Source organism: Nannospalax galili, unplaced genomic scaffold (genome assembly GCF_000622305.1).
Source record: "Nannospalax galili isolate Female #2095 unplaced genomic scaffold, S.galili_v1.0 scaffold1007, whole genome shotgun sequence".
In the NCBI taxonomy this organism is placed as follows: Eukaryota; Metazoa; Chordata; class Mammalia; order Rodentia; family Spalacidae; genus Nannospalax; species Nannospalax galili.
Window position 1 is genome coordinate 183,494 of NW_008355473.1, and position 19,670 is coordinate 203,163.

Sequence of the window (19,670 nt, forward strand, 5' to 3'; positions counted from 1 at the left end):
GGATTTTTGTGTTCGATAGCCAACTACCTCCAGGTCTCTTAGCTTATTTTTCTATTTCTCTGATTTTTAAAAAATATTTTTACTTTTTAAAATATTTATTATATTTATTTTATGTGTATGTGTGTATTGCCTGCATGTAGGTAACTGCACCTGTGTTGTGCAGTGCCTATGGAGGACAGAAAAGGCCATCAGATCCCCTGGGACTGGAGTTACAGACAGTTGTTAGCTGCCATGTGGGTGCTGGGATATGAACCCAGGTCTTCTGCAAGAACAACTAGAGGTTCTTAACCTCTGAGCCATCTCTCCAGCCCCTATTTTTGCCTTTTAATTATATGCATGTGTGTATGTTTGTATGTGGCTTTGTGCACATGACTGCAGGTGCTCATGGAACAGAAGAGGGTGTTGGATCCCCTGGAGCTGGAGTTTAGGCAGTTGTGAACCACCAGATATAGGAACTGAACTTGGGTCCTCTGCAAGAGTAGTACCCACTCTTAACTGTGGAGCCATCTCCAGCCCCCTTTGATTTTTTTTTTTTTAAGTCAGAAAGATGTTGATGGCCTTAAGTACTTGAGCTGCACAGTGTTAGCCTCCTGGAGTAGAATGCCCACCCACCTCCATGCTCTTTTCTTTCCAGAATCATTTTTATTTTTTTATTTTTGGGGGGTCTTTTTGAGACAGGGTCTCCCTCTAGCCCCAGCTGACCTGGAACTCACTATGTAGACCAGGCTTCCTGAATTATTTATATCTCCCTTGCAGACACTAAGTATATAGTATGTGTACAGAAAACACATAAGGGCACATCTGGAAAAACTTAAGTAGCATATTATAAAATCACAAAAATCAAGTGTTCAATAATAAAACTACAGTGATGGAAGACACAATATGAAGCACAGACAATACTTAGGCTCAGTTTAATAAATTTTGAGAAGCTCCTATGATTGTGTTGCTGCTTCTGAAATCAAAATATAGTGTTTTTATGACTGTTGGGCCTTTGTATCAGTACTTACCTCATCTGCAGGGCCTTCTCTAGCTTTACCCTTTTCCCAGTATCCTTATACCACATATAACCTTTTGAGTCTGGCTTTTTGTCACCCACCATTGTGCCTTTGAAGTCTATCCATATTGTTGCACATCCATAGTTTAGTCATTCTTTACTGCTACATAGCACGTCATCATAGAGATATGGATAGCTGCTTTATCGACGCACCTCTTTGGTGTCTGAATCAAGCTGCATTATATTTGCATACTGCATTTTGCAAATATGCATTTTCACTGCTTTTGGGATAGGATTGATGGCTTGGAGATTATATCGTAAGTATGCAACAAGATCTTTAAAAAGGAACTGAAGGTTTTATTTCTTTAAACAAAAAGTCTGGAAGCTGCATGCTTCATAACCTGCCAGGTTTCCCAAGTAACTATGCTATTTTGTATTCAGCAATGTGTGGTGTTCCAGTGGCTCAGCAGTTGGTATTTTCAGTTTTTACTTAAGTCATTTACATTATTGTGTAGCAGTATTTCATTGTGGTATTAAACAATCTTCTGCATTTTTTAATGTGTGCATGTGTGAGCACATGCGTATGCTGCTGCACACATGTGGAGGACAGGAAAACTTTTGGGAGTTGGTTCTTTTCTTGCATCATATGGGTTCTGGGGATTTAACTCAAGTCTTTAGTGGTAAGAACCTTTCCCTTCAGAGCCATCTCACCCACCCATGCTATTTTTAAACCTTTGCAAAATATGAGACTGGGGCTGGGGAGATGGCTCAGTGGTTAAGAGCACTGGCTGTTCTTGCAGAGGACCTGGGTTCAATTCTCAGCACCTACATGCTAGCTAACAACTGTCCATAACTCGTTCCAGGGGATCTGACACCCTCTTTTGATCTCCATGGGCATTGTACAACATGCAGGCAATGCATTCTCATACACATAAAATAAAAATAAAATATTTTAAAATATGAGGCTGATTCTATTGTCTGGAAATACTTTATTAATAGGGCTCTTCTCTAATGAATTAATTTAAAACCTGAAAGATAGCTAGCACCTTGCTAATTTTTCTGTTCTCCAGCATAGGAGGTTTTTAAATCCAAACAAACCATGGACCAATTGCGAGGAAAGATCACTTGTTTTATATTTATTTGAAATAGATTATTTTAAAAAATTATTTTTTTGTGTATGAATACATTGCCTGCATGTATGTAAGTGTTGTGCAATGCCTGAGGAGGTAGGAAGGGGGTGTGGATTCCCTGGAACTGGAGTTATAGACTGAGCCATCTCTCCAGCCATAAGAAACAGTATATTCTGATGGAAATTTCTAGATGTTTTCAAAGCAAACTTAATTACCCGTATTTAAAAAAAAAACAAACAAAAACCCTTCCTCCTGTTCTTTTGAGTCACTGTTTTCACTGTATAATAGCACAGGTTGGCCTTGAACTTGCAATCTTCCTGCCTCAGCCAGCCATGTGCTGGGATTAATAGATTAATAGCCACCACACCTGCCTGCTTTCTTTTTTAATGTGTCTAAGAAGTCTGTTTAGTGTTAATGTTGGGCTTTTATTGATTTACACAGGAAAACAATGAAGAATCGCTATATGGAACTCTATGACCTTAATAAAGATTTACTAAATGGATATAAGATTCGCTGTAACAACCACACAGAACTGTTAGGAAACCTGAAGGCGGTGAATCAAGCAATTCAAAGAGCAGGTCGTCTGCGTGGTGAGTCCTTTCCCAGTGCTGTAATTTGTGATTTCTTTTGAAAAGGTGAGGCTTGCTGAAGATGGTGTTTGCATTTTTAAAAACTTCTACTGGAGTCTAAAGCAGTATTCCTTTAATACTTCAGAGTTGGCCACATCACCTGAGTTTCCATAAGTTAGACTAGGGCTTGGCTTTAGTTTTCTTTTTTTTTTTTATTAAAGAAATAACACCTTCAATTTCTTTCCTAAGATCTTGCTGCATCTTCTAAAGAAAAATGTGTTTATATTCCAAAGGAAGTGAAAAGCCTTAAAGGCCCCAATTAGATAATGAGGCAAGTGAAATTGCCAGGTGTGGTGGTGCATGCCTTTAATCCCAAGCACTTGGGAGGCAGAAGCAGGCAGATCTCTGTGACTTCAAGACCAGCCTGTAGACCCAGTGAGTTCCAGGGCAGCTGGGGCTATAAGGGAGACCGTCTCAAAAAGACCAAAAACAAACAAAAATTTAGAGAAATAACAGGATAAAACCATAGGAAGCAGAAACGTAGCCACAGATCTGCCTGAATTCTGCTCTTTGGGTCAGTGCTTTGACCACTTTAGAAGCAATCTTTGCTAGGGGAGATGAGCTTTGATTCATTTTTATAAACCTGCTTTTGGTTTCTGGCTTCCTAGATGGATGTGAGCTGTTAACAGCTACTTTTGGTTTCTAGTTTGAGATGATCTCCAAATTTGTTTTGTGATAAATTCTGTCATCAAGGTATCTTTCCTAGGGATCATTAAATTAGTAAAATTTACATATGTAACTTTTCTACTCTGGTTTTGTTGTCTTCACACTGGCCTTTAATGTCTCATTTCCCCTTTAACCATCTCTGGGACATATTGACTTATGTTTCTTCTCATACAGTTGGAAGGCCGAAGAACCAGGTGATCACAGCATGTCGGGACGCGATCCGAAGCAACAACATCAATACGCTATTCAGAATTATGCGGGTTGGGACCGCTCCTTCTTAGGAGAGGAGAAAAGACGGAAGGAAACTCCTGCACAAGGTTTCTCCTCAGAAATCCAGCCTGGGTTGCTCTGGCTCACATCCTGGTGACCCAGGAATGAAAACAGCTGTGTGAGTGAGACACACTAAAGACAAGGCATTCCATCTGAAAATGTCTCTTTCACTGGCCATCAGTAGTACTGTTGTGGAGTAACACTAGACCCTATGGATTGTGAATACCTTAAAATAGCAGGTGCTCACAGTCTGACTTTTTTTGTATGTAAAGTTTGTATATGAATTTATCTTTTTTCTTTGAAATTGTAATTGAATTTTAAATTCTGAAACAGTATTTACTTTTTCATTAAAGGTAAAAGATGCTGTTCTCTATTGATCGATTATAAATCACCACCAGAGCAGAAGTGCAAAAAACATTTTTATTTATTTTGTGGGGAAAAACAAAAATGTAGACATTCAGTTCAATTTGTGTACCTTCTTTTTAATCATTGGAAGGTGTGTATAAACAAACATATTAAGGAAGAACAAATTTAAGGGTGATCTGTGAGTTGGAGTATCTTAAAATTCATCATTGACTATTTTCATTTGTAAGGATCCTGAAAGAGAAAAGCTTAAGGAAAATGACTGAGATAACTATTTTCACATTCTTTACATGTAATAGCGACCTTCAGTCTCTCCCTTGGAGCCCTGTTTGACAAGGTTGCTCTAGGGCCTTGTATTTGTTTATACCCAGCACAGTAGAAAAGGGGTCGTTCCCTGAAACAAGTGCAGGCTAGCCACATCACACATTACAAAGCTCTAAGTGTTTGTAACAGGGCGGTAGGATTTCGGCTAACATTTGTATATATTTTTCTACTTTAATTTCTCAAAAATAAACATGCAATATTTTATATACTGTGAAAAGATAAAGCTATTATCTTTGGGTAGAAAAATCTTCCTTTACTAAAGGGAGTTATAGGAACTGGAAGTCTGCAACTGCGCATGGTGGTGTAGACAGCTGCAAGCTCAGCAATTGGGGAATTAAGGGAGACACAGCAAGGCCCTGTGCCAAAAACACCAATAAATAAGTGAATAAAACAAGGGATTGGCGGTTCAGTATTAACAATTAAGAGAACGATGCCATTGATCATACAGAGAAGAACACAGCAGTCATGATCAAGAATGAAGCTCAGTATCATAAGTTGAGGCAAGTTCCTTGTGCAAATACATTACTTGTACAGATCAGATGGTAGCTCTCAGGCTTCCAAACCCGTATGCATGTTAAAAATACTTTATCTTCAATAACCTTAGCTTTCTATAACTTCAGTTTTTATAGCTTTTGACTTATAACATTTTGCTTAAAATATATAACTGCACAAAAATATTTCCTTTATATTTAAGCTACTTTCTATCTTCAAAATTCATTTCTTTAAACTTTCAGAACTTTTTTGTCTCACACGCGCGCACACACACCTGGGCCTACACATCGATTATGATTGTCATCATCATCACTGTCTTCCACCTATACATTCTGTCCCACTGTAGTCTTCAGGGGCAGTAACAATGCCTTTCTCTGGAATACCTTGTGAAGGACTTGCCTGAGACTGTATTACAGTTGACTTTTTTTTTTTTTTGGGTCTTTTTGAGACAGGGTCTCCCTGTAGCCCCAGCTGGCCTTGAACGCACAGAGATCCGCCAGCCTCTGCCTCCTGCGCTGGGATTAAAGGCGTGCACCACCACCCCCAGCTGCAGTCGACTGCTTTTTAACAGAAGTATACTCTAAAGCAAGGATAATAGTCTAAAGTGTGCATAAAGCAGTGGCATTTGTTCAGTGGTTATGTACTGTACACAGCGCATGTGCTGTGCTTCTGCAGCCAGCAGCACTACAAATGTGAGCAGTGATCTGGACCACAGAGGCAACACCTCACTGGGCTGCAGGAATGTTTCAGCTCCACTGCAGTCTTATGGGCTAACTGTCTTTGAATATGTGATCTGTCTTTGAAACATCAATAATGTGGCACATGACAACTAAAAAAAAAGCAGCTTCTCAGTCACTGAATGTCATTAGAGCAGAAAAGCAACCTGTAACATCACCCTCCACAAACCAAGAGACACTGTAGACATGACAGTGGGGTTCTTCGGGATTCTCTCCCCTCAGGCACTTAAATCCAGTATTATAAAGGTTCTGTGGTGGTAAAAGATCATAAACACATGAAGTTAAAGAAGAAACTAATAGGCATATTTTTACATATGGGTGAGAGCTTCAGATTTAGACAAATCTCCAGAGATGAAGAAGCTCGGTGGCCTTAGTGATGCTAAGAGCCATATGGGTCCTGAAAGTCTCAAACTGTTTTCCAAGCATGGCATGCCTATGCAGCACTTTTCCTTGGGTCTTCCTAGGGTTAATCTACTGACAAGGTTAGTTAACTATCTCCCCTACTCAGGAAAACACATAAAAAAGCCAGGGGAAAAGCTGGGCATAGGTGGGCACACCTTTAATCCCACCACTTGGGAGACAGAAATAAGCAGATCTCAGATGACAGTCAGCCTGGTCTAAATAACAAGTTCCAGGCCAGTTGGGGCTACAGAGAGACTCTGTCTCAAAAAACCAAAGTCTAAAAAAACAAAAACCAACCAACCCAAAACAACAAAAACCAAGAAAAAGAAATCAAGGAGGGCTGGTGGTGGACCAAGTTCCTGGGTTTGATTCCCAGTGAGTGCCCCAAACAAAAACAAGTTTAGAATAAAGGTAATATGATAGAGATGACCTTGAATCTGTAGCAATGTAGAAAAGGCAAGCTTCAAAGTTAACCATTAGCAACAAAATATATGTAGTTCCACCTGAGTATCTACTGAATTTGAAAATCTGTGTATGTAAAACAGTGTGCATATGATCTGTGGGTATAGAAGGCCATACTAGACCTAGAATGAAGTCTGGATATTCTTTTTTTCAAGCAAAGGTCTCATGTTTCCTAGGTTGCTTTGAACTCACTATGTAGCTGAGGACAGTCAAGAACTCCCAATCCCCCTGCTCCTGCTTCTCAAGTACTGGGATAATGGTGTATGCCACCACCCAGAGCTGTGGTCTGTATATTTTTATCTCATTACTTAAAAGCTATTGTTTTGTCACTAATATCAGAACACATAAAACTTTTTAAATATTAGACCATGTATTAAAATGTGTTTTACTGACTGGAGTGTGTTAATTTAAAGAAAAAATTGAAGCTATGAACCTAAAAGACAAAAATTCATTCTATTTAAATGCAAACTCTAGAAGCAAATTAGTACTTAAGAGTTTTAGGATACAGAAGAGAAAGAAGTTCAAAGGTCCTGTGCTTTTCCTATCAGTAAACTCCACACTGAAAACTGCAGGGATAGCGAGAGATAGAACAAACGGAGACAGCATGGGGTGGGGTAAGAACATGGTCTTTCAGCCATCCCGTCCAGTCCCATGATGGTAGGGCTATGTCCCAGCCCTTTGAAGAGAATGGAAGCAAGCGGGTGGCATCTTGGCCTCTTACTAGGGCTTTTTAACACTTGGTCTTTTAAAACAAAGGAAAGGCAACTAGCTCTATAGTGGACCCTACAGGACATGTGAGGCTAGCCTCACCTACAGAAGCAGTGGCTCCAGGTTTGGAAGGCAGTAGACACTTAGAAGTGAATACCTGGGGCAGTAAGTAGCCTGTCCTCTTCATTGGCCACAGAATTCCTAGGGCCGTGTAGTTTTCAGCCAGACCACCTCCTAGAGAGCAACACTCCCCATGTTTACCCTGTCCTGACACAGGGCGGAACTTGGCTAACAGACAGTGGGGGGCAGTGTAATGACTCAAATTGTGTCATAGCTCTAAAGCCCAGCACAAACAAGATTAGGACTCTGTAACTTTCTAGACCCGTGTGATTGGGAAGCCAGAATATACAACTACTTGTGAGTGAAAAAGAAAAATCACTGGAAATATTGATGGGCCTTAAGGACTTTATGCTAAGTGAAATAAGTTAATCACAAAGGATAAATACTGTATGGGTCCATGTGTGAGGGGTGTGAATAGCCAACAAAGAAGAGGCTGGGAGAGAAGGGGCAGCAGAGAACAGGGTGTTTGATGGACACATGGTTTCACTTTGGGAAGATGGAAAAAATTTGGATTATGGATTATGGTGATGGCTGTATAACACTGGAAATTTTTCCAATTCTACTGATCTATCCATATAAAAACTGGCTGGGCATGGTTGCCCATGCCTGTAATTTCAGCACTTGGGAGGCTAATCAGTCATTTGAGGCTAGCCTGGGCTACATAGTAGACCCTGTCAAAAAGCCCCAAAACCAAAAAACTATTATATGTTATATATTTTTTACCACACACACAAAAAAAAATCCCAAAGTTAAAAAAAAAAAGTTGCTGAAGCAGTCAAAACACAAGCGAAAGAATTCAGTGGAAAAAAAAATTTCTTTGTTTTGTAAATCAAGAGAGAAGTATACAGCTCCAGCTCAAGGTCTAGGCTGAGGACAGTCTCGAGTTATATTAAAGGATGACCCATGTTTCTGTTTGTTTTTGAGACAGAGTTTTACTATGTAGCCTAGGCTGACCCTGAACTCCTTTCTCTGCCTCTCAAATGCTGGGATTACAGGCATGTGCTAGCACACCTGTCCAAGGAGAGTCAGATTTGAGGACAGTCAGTTAACATTTCTCCTTCCAGATTTCCCAGGACTGAGGAAGTGTCACTTTTGTTAGTTTTGCCCAGTTCTGTTACTCATAATAGACAAACGCAAAGTCCCAGAAACCACTTCTGTTTGGGAAGGTTTTCTTTTGTTCTAGGCTGCGGTGGTTAATATGCTTCACAAATTTCAGGGTCTCTCTATCTCTGTAGACCAATGCCAAAGAATTGTTTTCTGGATTCACTACCAGCAGCTGAAATAGGAAACACATGATACATCAGAATACAGAGCTCATTCTCAGCTCATCAATGATTCACCATGGAAAAAATTTCCGTAGCAAGTACTTAAGTTGGGGATGGGGTACTCTTTGAAAGGAACTTTACTAGGAAATGAGATTTTCTGTTTGTCAAGACATTTTTCAATAAGCTCTATCCCCCCAGCATACACTTTTTAAAAAGGGTTTTACCTAATGTATTTATTCTAACCATATAGAAAGGTTAGTAGGCATGAACTGTGAGCCTCTTAATTCAGTTTCTTAGTAATGTATAACAGTGGTGGGTGATTTTTTTCCTTTAGCATCTTTACTGCAGGCGGAGTGTTTTCTTGTAGAATTAGAAGGCCAACACTGGCTGATACAATAAAATTTGGGTTTCTGGCTGGGAAGGTGGCTCACACCTGGCTCACACCTGTAATCTCAGCACTTGGTTGGTAGAGACGGGAATACTATGACAAGTATGAGGCCAGCCAGGGTGATAGGTCTAGGCCAGCCTGGGCTAGACAGTGGTGGGATCCTGTCTCAAAAAAACAAATTAACCAAACCAAAACCGAAAAAAAAAAAAGAATCAGGTGTCTGATGAACGATAGTCTTTCAAGAGCTAAAGAACTTGCTATCAGAAGGAAGTCACCTACCTCTTCGTCTTCACCTTTGGCAATGTAGGATGTAAAGCCACCATACTCTGGCTCCCAGCCTGACAAGAGAAAAACAAAGAGTACTGAGCTCCCACTGTAAGAGTTACATCACCCGTGTAATATCAAGGGTTCTGGTCTCAGCAGCCCCAGAGCTCGGAGGAGATCATCTGCTATCATGGATTTCCTTTCCCTTAAATGAATAATTTCTCAGACAGCTGAACTGGAGCTCAGGCTTACCTCAATACTGACTAAGAAATTAAGATAATTAAATATTAGATACACTGAGAAAGGCAATTACATAAAAATTATGGGCCCTGTGGTAGTATGTGCATGGGGGTGGGGTGGGAAGAGAGACTTAGGGGGAAATTATGGCATGGTTCATTTTTTTCATACCCAGATATAAATCCCATGTGATTTAGAGACTGAAAGTCATGATCCCCAACATCCCTTGGAACTGTGAGATCCTGTGACCTGAAATCTTGGTCACAGCAAAATACTTCTGAATTGGTTCAACTGGAACAGGTCCCTCTAGAGACTGCCCTGACCATGAAGACTATTCACTGCTTTCCTCCTTCCCTCTTACCTTCACAACCACAGTACAGAAACAGGTCTAAGGCAAATTCAGTCTTGGTATTGTCATGGATTAAAGTGTAGTGGCCAGTGTTCCAATGCCTCAGTTCCCCTTGGCATGTGGGAGTACTTGAGTCTAAGGAAATAAAACAGAAAAAGAGCCAGCAAAACTTTTACAATTTTGATACAAATGCTAGACTGCAAGGAAAAGCTGATTAGGAAGGATATGGTGCTCTGTGGAAGACAGTCCTGCAGACCTTCAGCTGACCTGCAATCCTACCCCCTGGTCTTCTAAGTGATAGAAATTACTAGGTTTGACACTCTAGTGGGGGGAAAGTTGAGTTTCAATTTCTTTATAATAAATTTTAGATGAAACATTATATTATTATATCACAAAATAAATGAGTAAATAAATAAACCCCGAGTATAATTTTATCTGTTCTACAGCAGGGAAGAGATTTCTTAGTATGTTTCCACTAAAGCAGAAACCATGAAGGGCAGAGACAGATCTGATTGCTACAGTTTGGTTTTTTTCTTTTTGGTGGTACTAAGGCTTCAACACAGGATCCTGAGCATGCTAAACAAGCACTTGACCGCTGAACTATATTACCTAGCCCCTTGTGCCTGCCTTTTTTACGAGTTAGGGTCTTGTTATGAAAGTCCAGACTAGTTTGAACTTGCAATCTTCATGTCTGGAATGTCAGACTACAGAATTCTGGGAACAGGTATATCATGATGCCCAGTTTTGATCACTAAAATATTACATAAAGTTTAGAGTCTAGGGATGTAGTAAAGTGGTAGAATACTTCATTAGCACAGCAAGTCCTGAGTTCCATTCCCAGTGCCACAAAAACAAGAAAAACAAAACCATAAAATACATTATGAAGTTAAAAAAAAGACAAATGTAATTAAAAAGCAAACTGTAGGACAGAGGATTAACACTTTTTTTTTCATAAACAGCAAGACATGGCAAACCTAAATCATGAAAGAACATCAAGCAGACAAATACAAGGAAAATTTATAACCACAGACCATCAGTTATGGAAAGGCAAATGCCATGCACATCAACAGAACAAGCAGAGGTGGAAAAGAAAACTAATTAGTTTACCAAGACGTGTCCCCCAGAGGGATGGCAGACTGATGCAAGTCTGGGAGGACAACTGGACAACTGCTGTAGAATTCTGAGGAGTCTTTGATGGAGCACTTGAACTTTTTTTTTTTTTTTTGCTTATTCAACTTTCTATTTGATATATTTCAGAGGCATATTATGAAACAATTTCAAATTTATTAAACACAATGTTTCCAAGTAAAGGCAAGTCTGTTGTTTAATGTAAAAAATTATACCATAAGAAAGTTAAGACAGCAATTCAAGAGTTAAAAGCATGCGTGTATACTTTTCTACCCAGTGAATACTGTACTAGAAAAACAAGGCATTCTACATGACACATCATTAAAGACAAAGCTGCAATACTGAGATTATAAATATTTACGTATACCTCTATGTAAATACCATGCTGTCAACTGATACTTGTGGCAGGCATCAATTAATTGCTAGATAAAGCAATTAAATAAAAACTTTGTATAAATGCCATAAACCTACATCCCAAGCTCAGCACTAATATTTTGGTTTTGCTCAGTTTTTCTTAATCATTTTAGCATTTGAATTTTCTCCTATCAGTTAAATATAAATTCAATAATTTTAAAAAATTTTTTATTTGTTATTTTATGATGTGTGTATTGCCTGCATGTAGGTAAGTACGTCTGTGTCACGCAATGCCTGCGGAGGTCAGAAGAGGCTGTTGGATCCCCTGGGACTGGAGTTACTGGCAGTTGTTAGCTGCCATGTAGGTGCTAGGATTCGAACCCGGGTCTTCTGCAAGAACAACCAGTGTTCTTAACCGCTGAGCCATCTCTCCAGCCCTAAATTCAATAATTTTTATAAGCACACTGAATTAATTTCACTTTGAAGGTATATTTGCAATGGAATTGTTTCTAGGACTTAATGCGTAATACAAAGAATGCACAGATAAAAGAGACTGTCATATTTTCTTTCCTGAAGGAAACAAATGTAAAATGTTCAGGATAGGGTACTGATAAAGATCCTCACTGAACCCAAACATGAAATTAATTGATCTTTATTGTCAAAATCTGACTTCCTATGTTGGGGAGAAGACATATTTCTTCCTGCAAAGGGCCTGGCATTTAATGTCTACATTCTTGTAATTTTTGCTGCTCGGGGAATTATTTAGGGATTCACTTGAAGGTTAGCAGACATGGGCTCTTTTATGTAACAAAGTAATGATAAATGTGATGTACTGATTTCCATTAGCATTTCTGTTAGTTGTAGCTAATGTTCCATGCCTGTCATATACTGTATGATCACGTCCTTTCTTCGTGGCCCTCAAACAGCAGAGATTGACAGCCAGTTTCAACAGCTGCCACATCTTGATTTTGAGTTTCCGTCATAAGATTTTTCTTCAATTTTTCCATTTCCTTTTCCACTTCTCTTTGTTCAGCAGTAAGAAGAGATTTGTGCTTCTCCTGAAGGACTTTCATATTAGCTAATTTTTCTTCTTCTTTCCTAGATTTCATTACATCTTTCTGCCACTGATGAAACAAAGACTGAACTGAGCGTCTTCAGAATAAAGCTGCTCCCTTGAAGTTCTTCTAACATCTTCTGAATCTCTTGTCTCAGCTGTTCCTCTTCTTGTGACGATAAAATACTGGCATCATCACTGTCATCATGGTCTGTTCTATAATCTGGCATTTGTGGAGCCACTGCACTCAAAGTCATCATCAGATGCCAAATCCGTATCCTCTCGGGCACTTTGCAGTTTTGCTGGTAGCCTTCTTGGGTAGCATGTCTATTGTCTCCTGGCACTAGACTTAACTTGTAAATCCTGTGATTGAACTGACATACATAAGACACCAAAAGAATTAAATGAAAGTAGTGAAAAAAGCTACCAGGGCTCCACAGTCAGAGATGTGGGGTACCCTCCTTATTATGCAGGAGCAGGAAGGTTCCAGGGGGACACTACTGTCCTGTCCTGTATTCAGAGCTGCATGTGAGGCCCAGAGTATCCTACATACTTCAACCTAAGTTCGTAATGTTGGGTTCCTGCACCTCCTGTAATAAAAAGCTGGGCCCTGTACCCCCCACCCCTGTCATCTTTCTCCTCAATGGTGTTGACCTCCTCAGTGGCTTCTTCTCGCACCCACACTTGAACTTTAAAGAAGCTTTTTTTTTTGTCTTTTTTGAGACAGGGTCTCCTTGTAGCCCCAGCTGTCCTGGAACTCACTATGTCGACCAGGCTGGCCTTGAACTCACAAAGATCCACCTGCCTCTGCCTCCCAAGTGCTGGGATTAAAGGCGTATGCCACCACGCCTGGCTAAGAAGCTATTTTAAGCAACTGTAGTGAAAAATTGGAAATACAGTACATGTTTCACACAGGACTGCTGAAGATCATATGACGAACAGCTTGTAATTATTCAAAATTAGATCACAGAACAGTGGTTTTCAAAACTCTGAGCTGTGGAATATGTCCTTAAGATGAAGTACAATGAAGCGAGTGCTTCCAACACATTGGTCTTGTATGATTCCCTATTCCATGCTATTTGCAGATGATTAAACTTCATCTGGTTATAGTAATCTCTTTCTACTTATGCTACCAAATTCAAGCAAGTTTTCTTCAGTCTACCGATCCTACTGAGCAATAAGCTGCTAAGCTCTGTCCTTTATGCTCTGATGCTTGTTTCATCAGTTACCCTTTTCTCCATCACTGGTACTATTCTTGGCCTAATGCTGTTGTCCGCAAAACACTCTTCCTGCAGATCTTGTCATTCAGATCTGAGCGCAAGCAGCAGCTGTCAGAGAGGCTTTTCTGTATCACCCAGTCACCTGAGGCTGCTCAGCCGTTCCTCGTCACATGACCATGTTACAATGCTGTGTAAACACGACACATTATTTGATGTTTTTTGTACATACATTTAACTTCTGCCATCTCCTACTACAAAGTGAGATCCAGGGAGCACTGTTTCGTTTTCCTGCTCCTGAAGTGGGCCTTAGCACAACAGTAGATGTTCATCAAGTGTTTGGTGAATGGATAAATGATTGAACAGGCAAGTCCTAACACCAGCTTACCTTTCTTTGCGTCTTCCTCTGGCTCTGGGTCGGTCTGTTCGCTGTTCTCTTGACTGCTGCTACTGACAGCTTCGTCATTATTCTCAGGCTCTGAGGCCCTCTGGCCAGTCCCTTCTTCAGTGCCATCAGCAGCACAGGCTGCCCCTCCCTCTTTTTTGTCCTCAGTCTCTTCTTCTGAAGGGGCCAAAAAGTGAAGCTTCAGGCCTGTGAAGTTGGAGAGCAGCAAGAACAGTGCCTCGGAGCGAAACAACCCCATGCAGTCCTTCAGGATATCAGGGAGCTTACTTTCCTCAGCTTTCTCATAAAACCTGAAAGGCAGCAACACCAAGTTCATCAGCCCCACATGTGGACTAACTCATGGAATAAAAGCTCATCATTCCTGTTGAACCTTGCTCCCTAAATCATGGCATGACTCATTAGAATGGCGTGATTGTGTGAGGGTCTGCTGCTCCTGGATGTCCCTTGGAACTAAATGTTAGGGAGAGTGTCCTAGTATTGGAGATGGGCTATGCAGAGCAAAGGGTAGGTGCTGGAGACAGATGCACATGTCTGTGATAGTGGGTTCTACCTTTTGTTAGGGGGACCACGACTACTCCATTCCACATCTCCTTTCTCCAAGGCCTCACAGACCTTTGCAAATTTCTCAGGCTGGAAAATAAGCAAATAAAGAAGGAGTTAGCAGTTCTTCCTGTAATCCCTTACTGGTCTGGTGGGTATAGCAGCTCAGCAGATTACTAGTCTAGCTGATTCCTAAAGGGTCAGTTTGCTGTTACCTCTTTCGTACACAATCTCCAGGGCAGAATGGATGAACTGTCATCTTGTTTTAGCCAACAGACCTGAATGTCTTCTGGGCTATTCCATTAAATGTATCTTTTATGTTTTTTAGGGTTGTGTATCTTTTGAATCGCTATTTAAAATTTGTTCTTACTTATTTGTGTAGGGGTGTACTTGTGTGTGCACAGGTACATGTGCTCATGCATGTGTGTATGGAGGTCAGGGGAGGATGCTGTGTGTCCTCCTCTATTTCTTTCCACCTTATTCTCCTGGGACAGGGTCCCTCACTGAACCTGGAGTTGTAGTTCCCTAGCCCTCTCCCCACTAAGCTGATAACTAGCAAGTCGCAGCAATCCTCCTGTCCCTGGCCCCTAGAACACTGGGGTTATAGGTGTTTGGTTATGCCTAGCCTTTCTTTAACATGGCTGCTACAAATCCAAACTCAGGTCCTCATGCTTTCGGAACAAATGTTCTGTAATCCACTGAACCACCTCCCTAGCTGCTAGTGGTTGTGCGTCTTATGTTAGATTGCTAATCTTCTCAAATTCCTAGACTTATGAGAATCATAGCACTAATTCTTCAACTCGTAAGATATCATGAGGAAGGTTGAACTGCATTAGTTAATGTCATTACCATGACCATCCCCACATAATAATACAGACTCTTGGTACCAGTTCTTGCCTTTAACAAGCTTTCAAATTTTCCACAGTCAAGTACAATATAGGAAACTGGCTTTCTACTGAAACATATCCAAGAGGCTTTACATTTGTTTACCATGATTTCCCAGGGAGTCCCACTAGCTCCTACTGGCTTCTAAGTGAAAGAGGAAGGACTCCAAAATATGATTTAAGCAAGGGCAAATAAATAAATATAATTGTGTAATAAATCAAATTCTGTAATATTTCAACCTTAGCTATCCAAATCTGAGAGAGCCAGTTTATAGAATTCCTCCACCTTTTTTCATGGAGGAACAGCTCTTGGGAATATGAGTCCATGGCACTCACGAAGCACGCTATCAGGCACATTATCTCAAATGGCCTTCACAACAACTCTGCAAGAAAGGCAAGGCAGGTATATTATCCCTGTGTGATCAATAATAAAATAAGTGCCCAATGAGACTGCTTTGCTCAGGTTAGGGAAACCAGAGCCAGGACATAAATACAGGTCTTCTGACTTCAGCTCTGTTTCTACTGCCTCACCACTGTCAAACATTCATTATTAAATGTTGATCAATTAAAAGCAGTAAAAAAAAAAAAGTTATAAATACCATATTCATCAAATGAACAGAAAGGCTAATAGGCATCAACTCCCTTTTAGGGCAGAGGCTTCTGTGTGTATTTGCTGACCATTAAGACTCCAGAGTCCTGGGCTGGAGAGATGGCTTAGTGGTTAAGAATGTGTGCTGCTCTTGAAAAGGGCTGGGGTTTGGTTTCCATCATTCATAGTGAGCAACTTAGAAGTTCTTGTAATTCCAGCTCCAGATCTGACACATTCTTCTGGCCTCTGGGGGCACCCTGTGCACATGTGTACAGATGTACACAGACACATATGTACACAAAAATTTTTTAAAAATCTGTTTCAAAAATTAAAAAGAAAAAAAAGACTCTAGAGTTCAGGGGAATACTCAAGTGGCTCTTAACCCAAGCACACAGCTATTACTAACGCTTACTATTACCATTTGTGTATTTTATTTGAAGAGAATGACATAAACATACGAAGCAAAAAAAGCCCCAACAAAACCTCTTAGTGGTGTCAATTCATCCATTCAGGTAAGAGTGCATGTCAAACAAAATATCGAACAGGCTATGTTGACCTACCTTAAGAAAATCTTTCAAGAGAATTTCAGACCTTTCTTCAAATTCTTCTTGAATTTGCATTTGGTAATCCATGTCCAGATAAGCAGGATTGATCCACTCATACAAAATTTCATGCTTACAAAGAAGCAGCAGATAGATGAGATCCATTAATCTCTATAGCTTTCATTCTTACATCATTCCACGTTAATAAGACACATGCACATCCTTACTTTTTAAGTTTTTCCTATTAGCATAAAGTACTAGAAAACTGAGAAAAACCCTATCAAGTGTATCTAGGGTCTGGAGAGATGGCTCAGTGGTTAAGAGCACTAGCTGTTCTTATAGAGGACCCAGGTTCAGTTCGCTCTAGGGGATCCAATGCCCTCTTCTGGCCTCTGTGGGCACTGCATGGCACTGGTGCCCTTACATACACGCAGGCAAAACACTCGAAATTTAAGCTGGGCATGGTGGCATATGTCTTTAATCCCAGCACTTGGGAGGCAGAGGCAGTATCTCTTTGTGAAATCAAGGCCAGCCTGGTGTACGTAGCCAGTTCTAGGCCAGCTGGTGCTACACAGAGACGCTGTCTCAAAAAAAAAAAAAAGTTTAATAAAAGTAAAAAGTTTGAAGTCTAATTTTGGTATTTAGAAAAGCTAATTTTAAAATCAGAAAAACAAAGGTCACATATATAGCTCAGCAATAGAATGCTTGGTTAGCATGTGCAAGGCCCTAGGTTTAATCTCCAATCCTACAACATACATACATAATAAAATTAAAAAAAAAAAAAACCAAACAAACTGATATGCTATAGTTTCTAAGATAAGAATCCCAATAACTTATCCTTACATCTTGTGGGATGTGAGGGTTTCGAGGGATCAGGGGCTCAAAGTAGGTGGGAGGCCTGGCTAACGGAGGACCATGAAACCAGCCGCTTATAGATAAACGTGACGTTTCTTCAGATAGGACTTCAGACACCTGTAAGGGCAAGACCAGGAGCACATCAACACAAAGGATGAGGAGGGAAGAGACTGGCCAAGGCACATTAGTGTGAGGATCTTTCAAGCCAGGTGTGAAAGCAACCTGGTGAGACAACCAGTCTAAGAGGAAGCTGCCACAATTAGACAAAGGGTACTAGAAAGCAAGAGCCTCAATACGCTATGTAGTTGTGGCTTACAATCGTTACCTGGTGAAAGGACACTGGAGACACTTCAAAGAAAACCAGTTTGTTCCACGAAGGGATAAGAGACTTGACAATCTGCTTCGGCTGAAAGTGTTCTGCACCAGGAGAGAACACATCCATAAATGGGGTTCATTATCATTAACACTACCAGGATGCCTCATTTTTACTCTTGACAATCCTCAAATTTCTAAGAGTACATAGATACACCCTTCAGGTCCTAAAAGACTGCCCCTTCCAATTGTTTCACTCATACTTGCTGGTTCTGCTAGCTGACAAGTGTTCTTATCACATCATCTATTGTTGAGGAGGGCTGGAGTAGTTCTGATTTTTCTGGAGTCAACCTGTGGTGAGCCACTCAAAAAACCTGATTTCTTATCAAATAGGCTATCTGCTATTGGCAGATTCATAGGCACAGGTAGTTTTGCATATTTTCTACCCTTTCTTGGTCAGTATTCAGTAGCATGATACTGTTATTTGTCATCTTAAATCAACTCTGTCTCTGGCGTAATAATTATTTGAAATAGAGTGTTAAGAAGTGATTGTCAGGGCTAACATTAATTGCTCTTGTGGTGGTCACTATGATAAATGGCTTCCATCTCCTTTGATGAATACACATACTGTATATAAGAATGGTGATGCTGAGGCAACTGGTTGGAATTCAGAAGTGGCCACTGGTGGTAATAAGCACGCAACTGCCTTACCATCAATGCTGTACAGGTCCAGGGTGCCCCCCAAGCTCCTGTCCCAGGAAGGAACCAGGTAGAGAATGAAGGCAATCCGGCGGCCCTCTAGCTCATCATCATGGCAGAGCAGAGCATCTGAAATCATTTAAAGCATATTTTCGATGCATACACAAAGAGCAGCTGCTTTCTGCTGCTGCTGTTAATCAATCCATCTGCGTCTATCTGTAATGTTGACTTCAGCTTAAATGACCTCTAGTTTTAAAATGGCACTTATTTCTTCTCTTTTGTAAATACAGAAAGCTCGGACAAATACAGAAAAGTCTAAAACAATGAAGAATACACACACATACACACACACACACACACACACACACACACAGAGGTCTACAATATAGTTACTAACAATATTTTTGTTATTTCAGTATTTTTCTTATTTATGTATATTCACTTTAAAAAAATGGAATCCTGCCTGGTGTGATGATGGGGCATGTCCTTAACCCCAGCACTCAGGAGGCAAAGGCAGGTGGATCTCTGTAAAATTGAGGTCACCCTGGTCTACAAAGCCAGGCCAGCTGGGGCTACGTTGAGACCTTACCTAAAAAAAAGGGACTCCTACAATGATTGCTGTGGCTTGACATTTTTTTTATTACAAGGTAAGTGTTCTTCCACATTAATATACACACCTGGCATCATTTTTAATGGCGCATAGTTATTGTACTATACATGGATTATAAATTTACCTTTTCTTTAACCAAGTTCCTACTTGTTATTAAGTTGTTTCTATTTCTTGGCTATTATAAAGAATACTTCAGCCGGGTGTGGTGGTGCACACCTTTAGTCCCAGCACTTGGGAGGCAGAGGCAGGCAGATCTCTGTGAGTTCAAGGCCAGCCTGGTCTACATAGTGAGGTCCAGGACAGCTGGGGCTACAGGGAGACCCTGTCACAAAAAAGATCAAAAAAGACCAAAAAAACAAAAACAAAAACAATTCAAATGAATCCCTTTGTTCTTTAAAAAAACTAAAAAAAAAAACCCCATTACTTTAATATATGTTAGGTGGGAGGGCATGTGGAGGTCAGACGACAAATTGTGGAAGTCAGTTCTCTCCTACCATGTGGGTTCCAGGGATCAAACTCACATTGCCAGGTTGGTGGCAAGCACCTTTACCTGCTGAGCCATCTCACTGGTCCAATCATTTTGTCTTGTTCTTAGTAACTGCTTAAGCTAAATTTCTAAGCGCCATCTAGCAGGGCTGAGAAAGGCAGGCATCTAGGCAAGGTGGGATAGGGAGAAAAGG

At 40.5% G+C, this 19,670-nt stretch overlaps 2 protein-coding genes across 4 annotated transcripts in view; one reads left to right on the forward strand and one right to left on the reverse strand.

Moving 5' to 3' along the window:
• The window catches only part of Bbs2 (Bardet-Biedl syndrome 2), a 49,293-nt gene extending 42,813 nt beyond the window's left edge, over window positions 1-6,480 (forward strand). For 2 of the 3 annotated variants that reach the window (XM_029555908.1, XM_029555909.1), the window contains exons 15-16: window positions 2,566-2,714; window positions 3,594-3,735. In XM_029555908.1, coding sequence (XP_029411768.1) covers window positions 2,566-2,714; window positions 3,594-3,700 — 256 coding nt within the window. In that variant the 3' untranslated portion in view covers window positions 3,701-3,735. Of the gene's footprint in view, window positions 1-2,565; window positions 2,715-3,593 lie in introns of all 3 variants that reach the window. The other variant, XM_029555907.1, reaches the window with a different exon arrangement.
• The window catches only part of Ogfod1 (2-oxoglutarate and iron dependent oxygenase domain containing 1), a 33,125-nt gene continuing 17,550 nt past the window's right edge, over window positions 4,096-19,670 (reverse strand). Inside the window, exons 5-13 of the mRNA XM_008852746.3 lie at window positions 18,393-18,509; window positions 17,695-17,786; window positions 17,358-17,486; window positions 16,533-16,646; window positions 14,510-14,589; window positions 13,942-14,249; window positions 9,813-9,935; window positions 9,230-9,288; window positions 4,096-8,573 (exon numbers count right to left, since the gene is read on the reverse strand). Coding sequence (XP_008850968.1) covers window positions 8,412-8,573; window positions 9,230-9,288; window positions 9,813-9,935; window positions 13,942-14,249; window positions 14,510-14,589; window positions 16,533-16,646; window positions 17,358-17,486; window positions 17,695-17,786; window positions 18,393-18,509 — 1,184 coding nt within the window. The 3' untranslated portion in view covers window positions 4,096-8,411. The remainder of the gene's footprint in view (window positions 8,574-9,229; window positions 9,289-9,812; window positions 9,936-13,941; window positions 14,250-14,509; window positions 14,590-16,532; window positions 16,647-17,357; window positions 17,487-17,694; window positions 17,787-18,392; window positions 18,510-19,670) is intronic.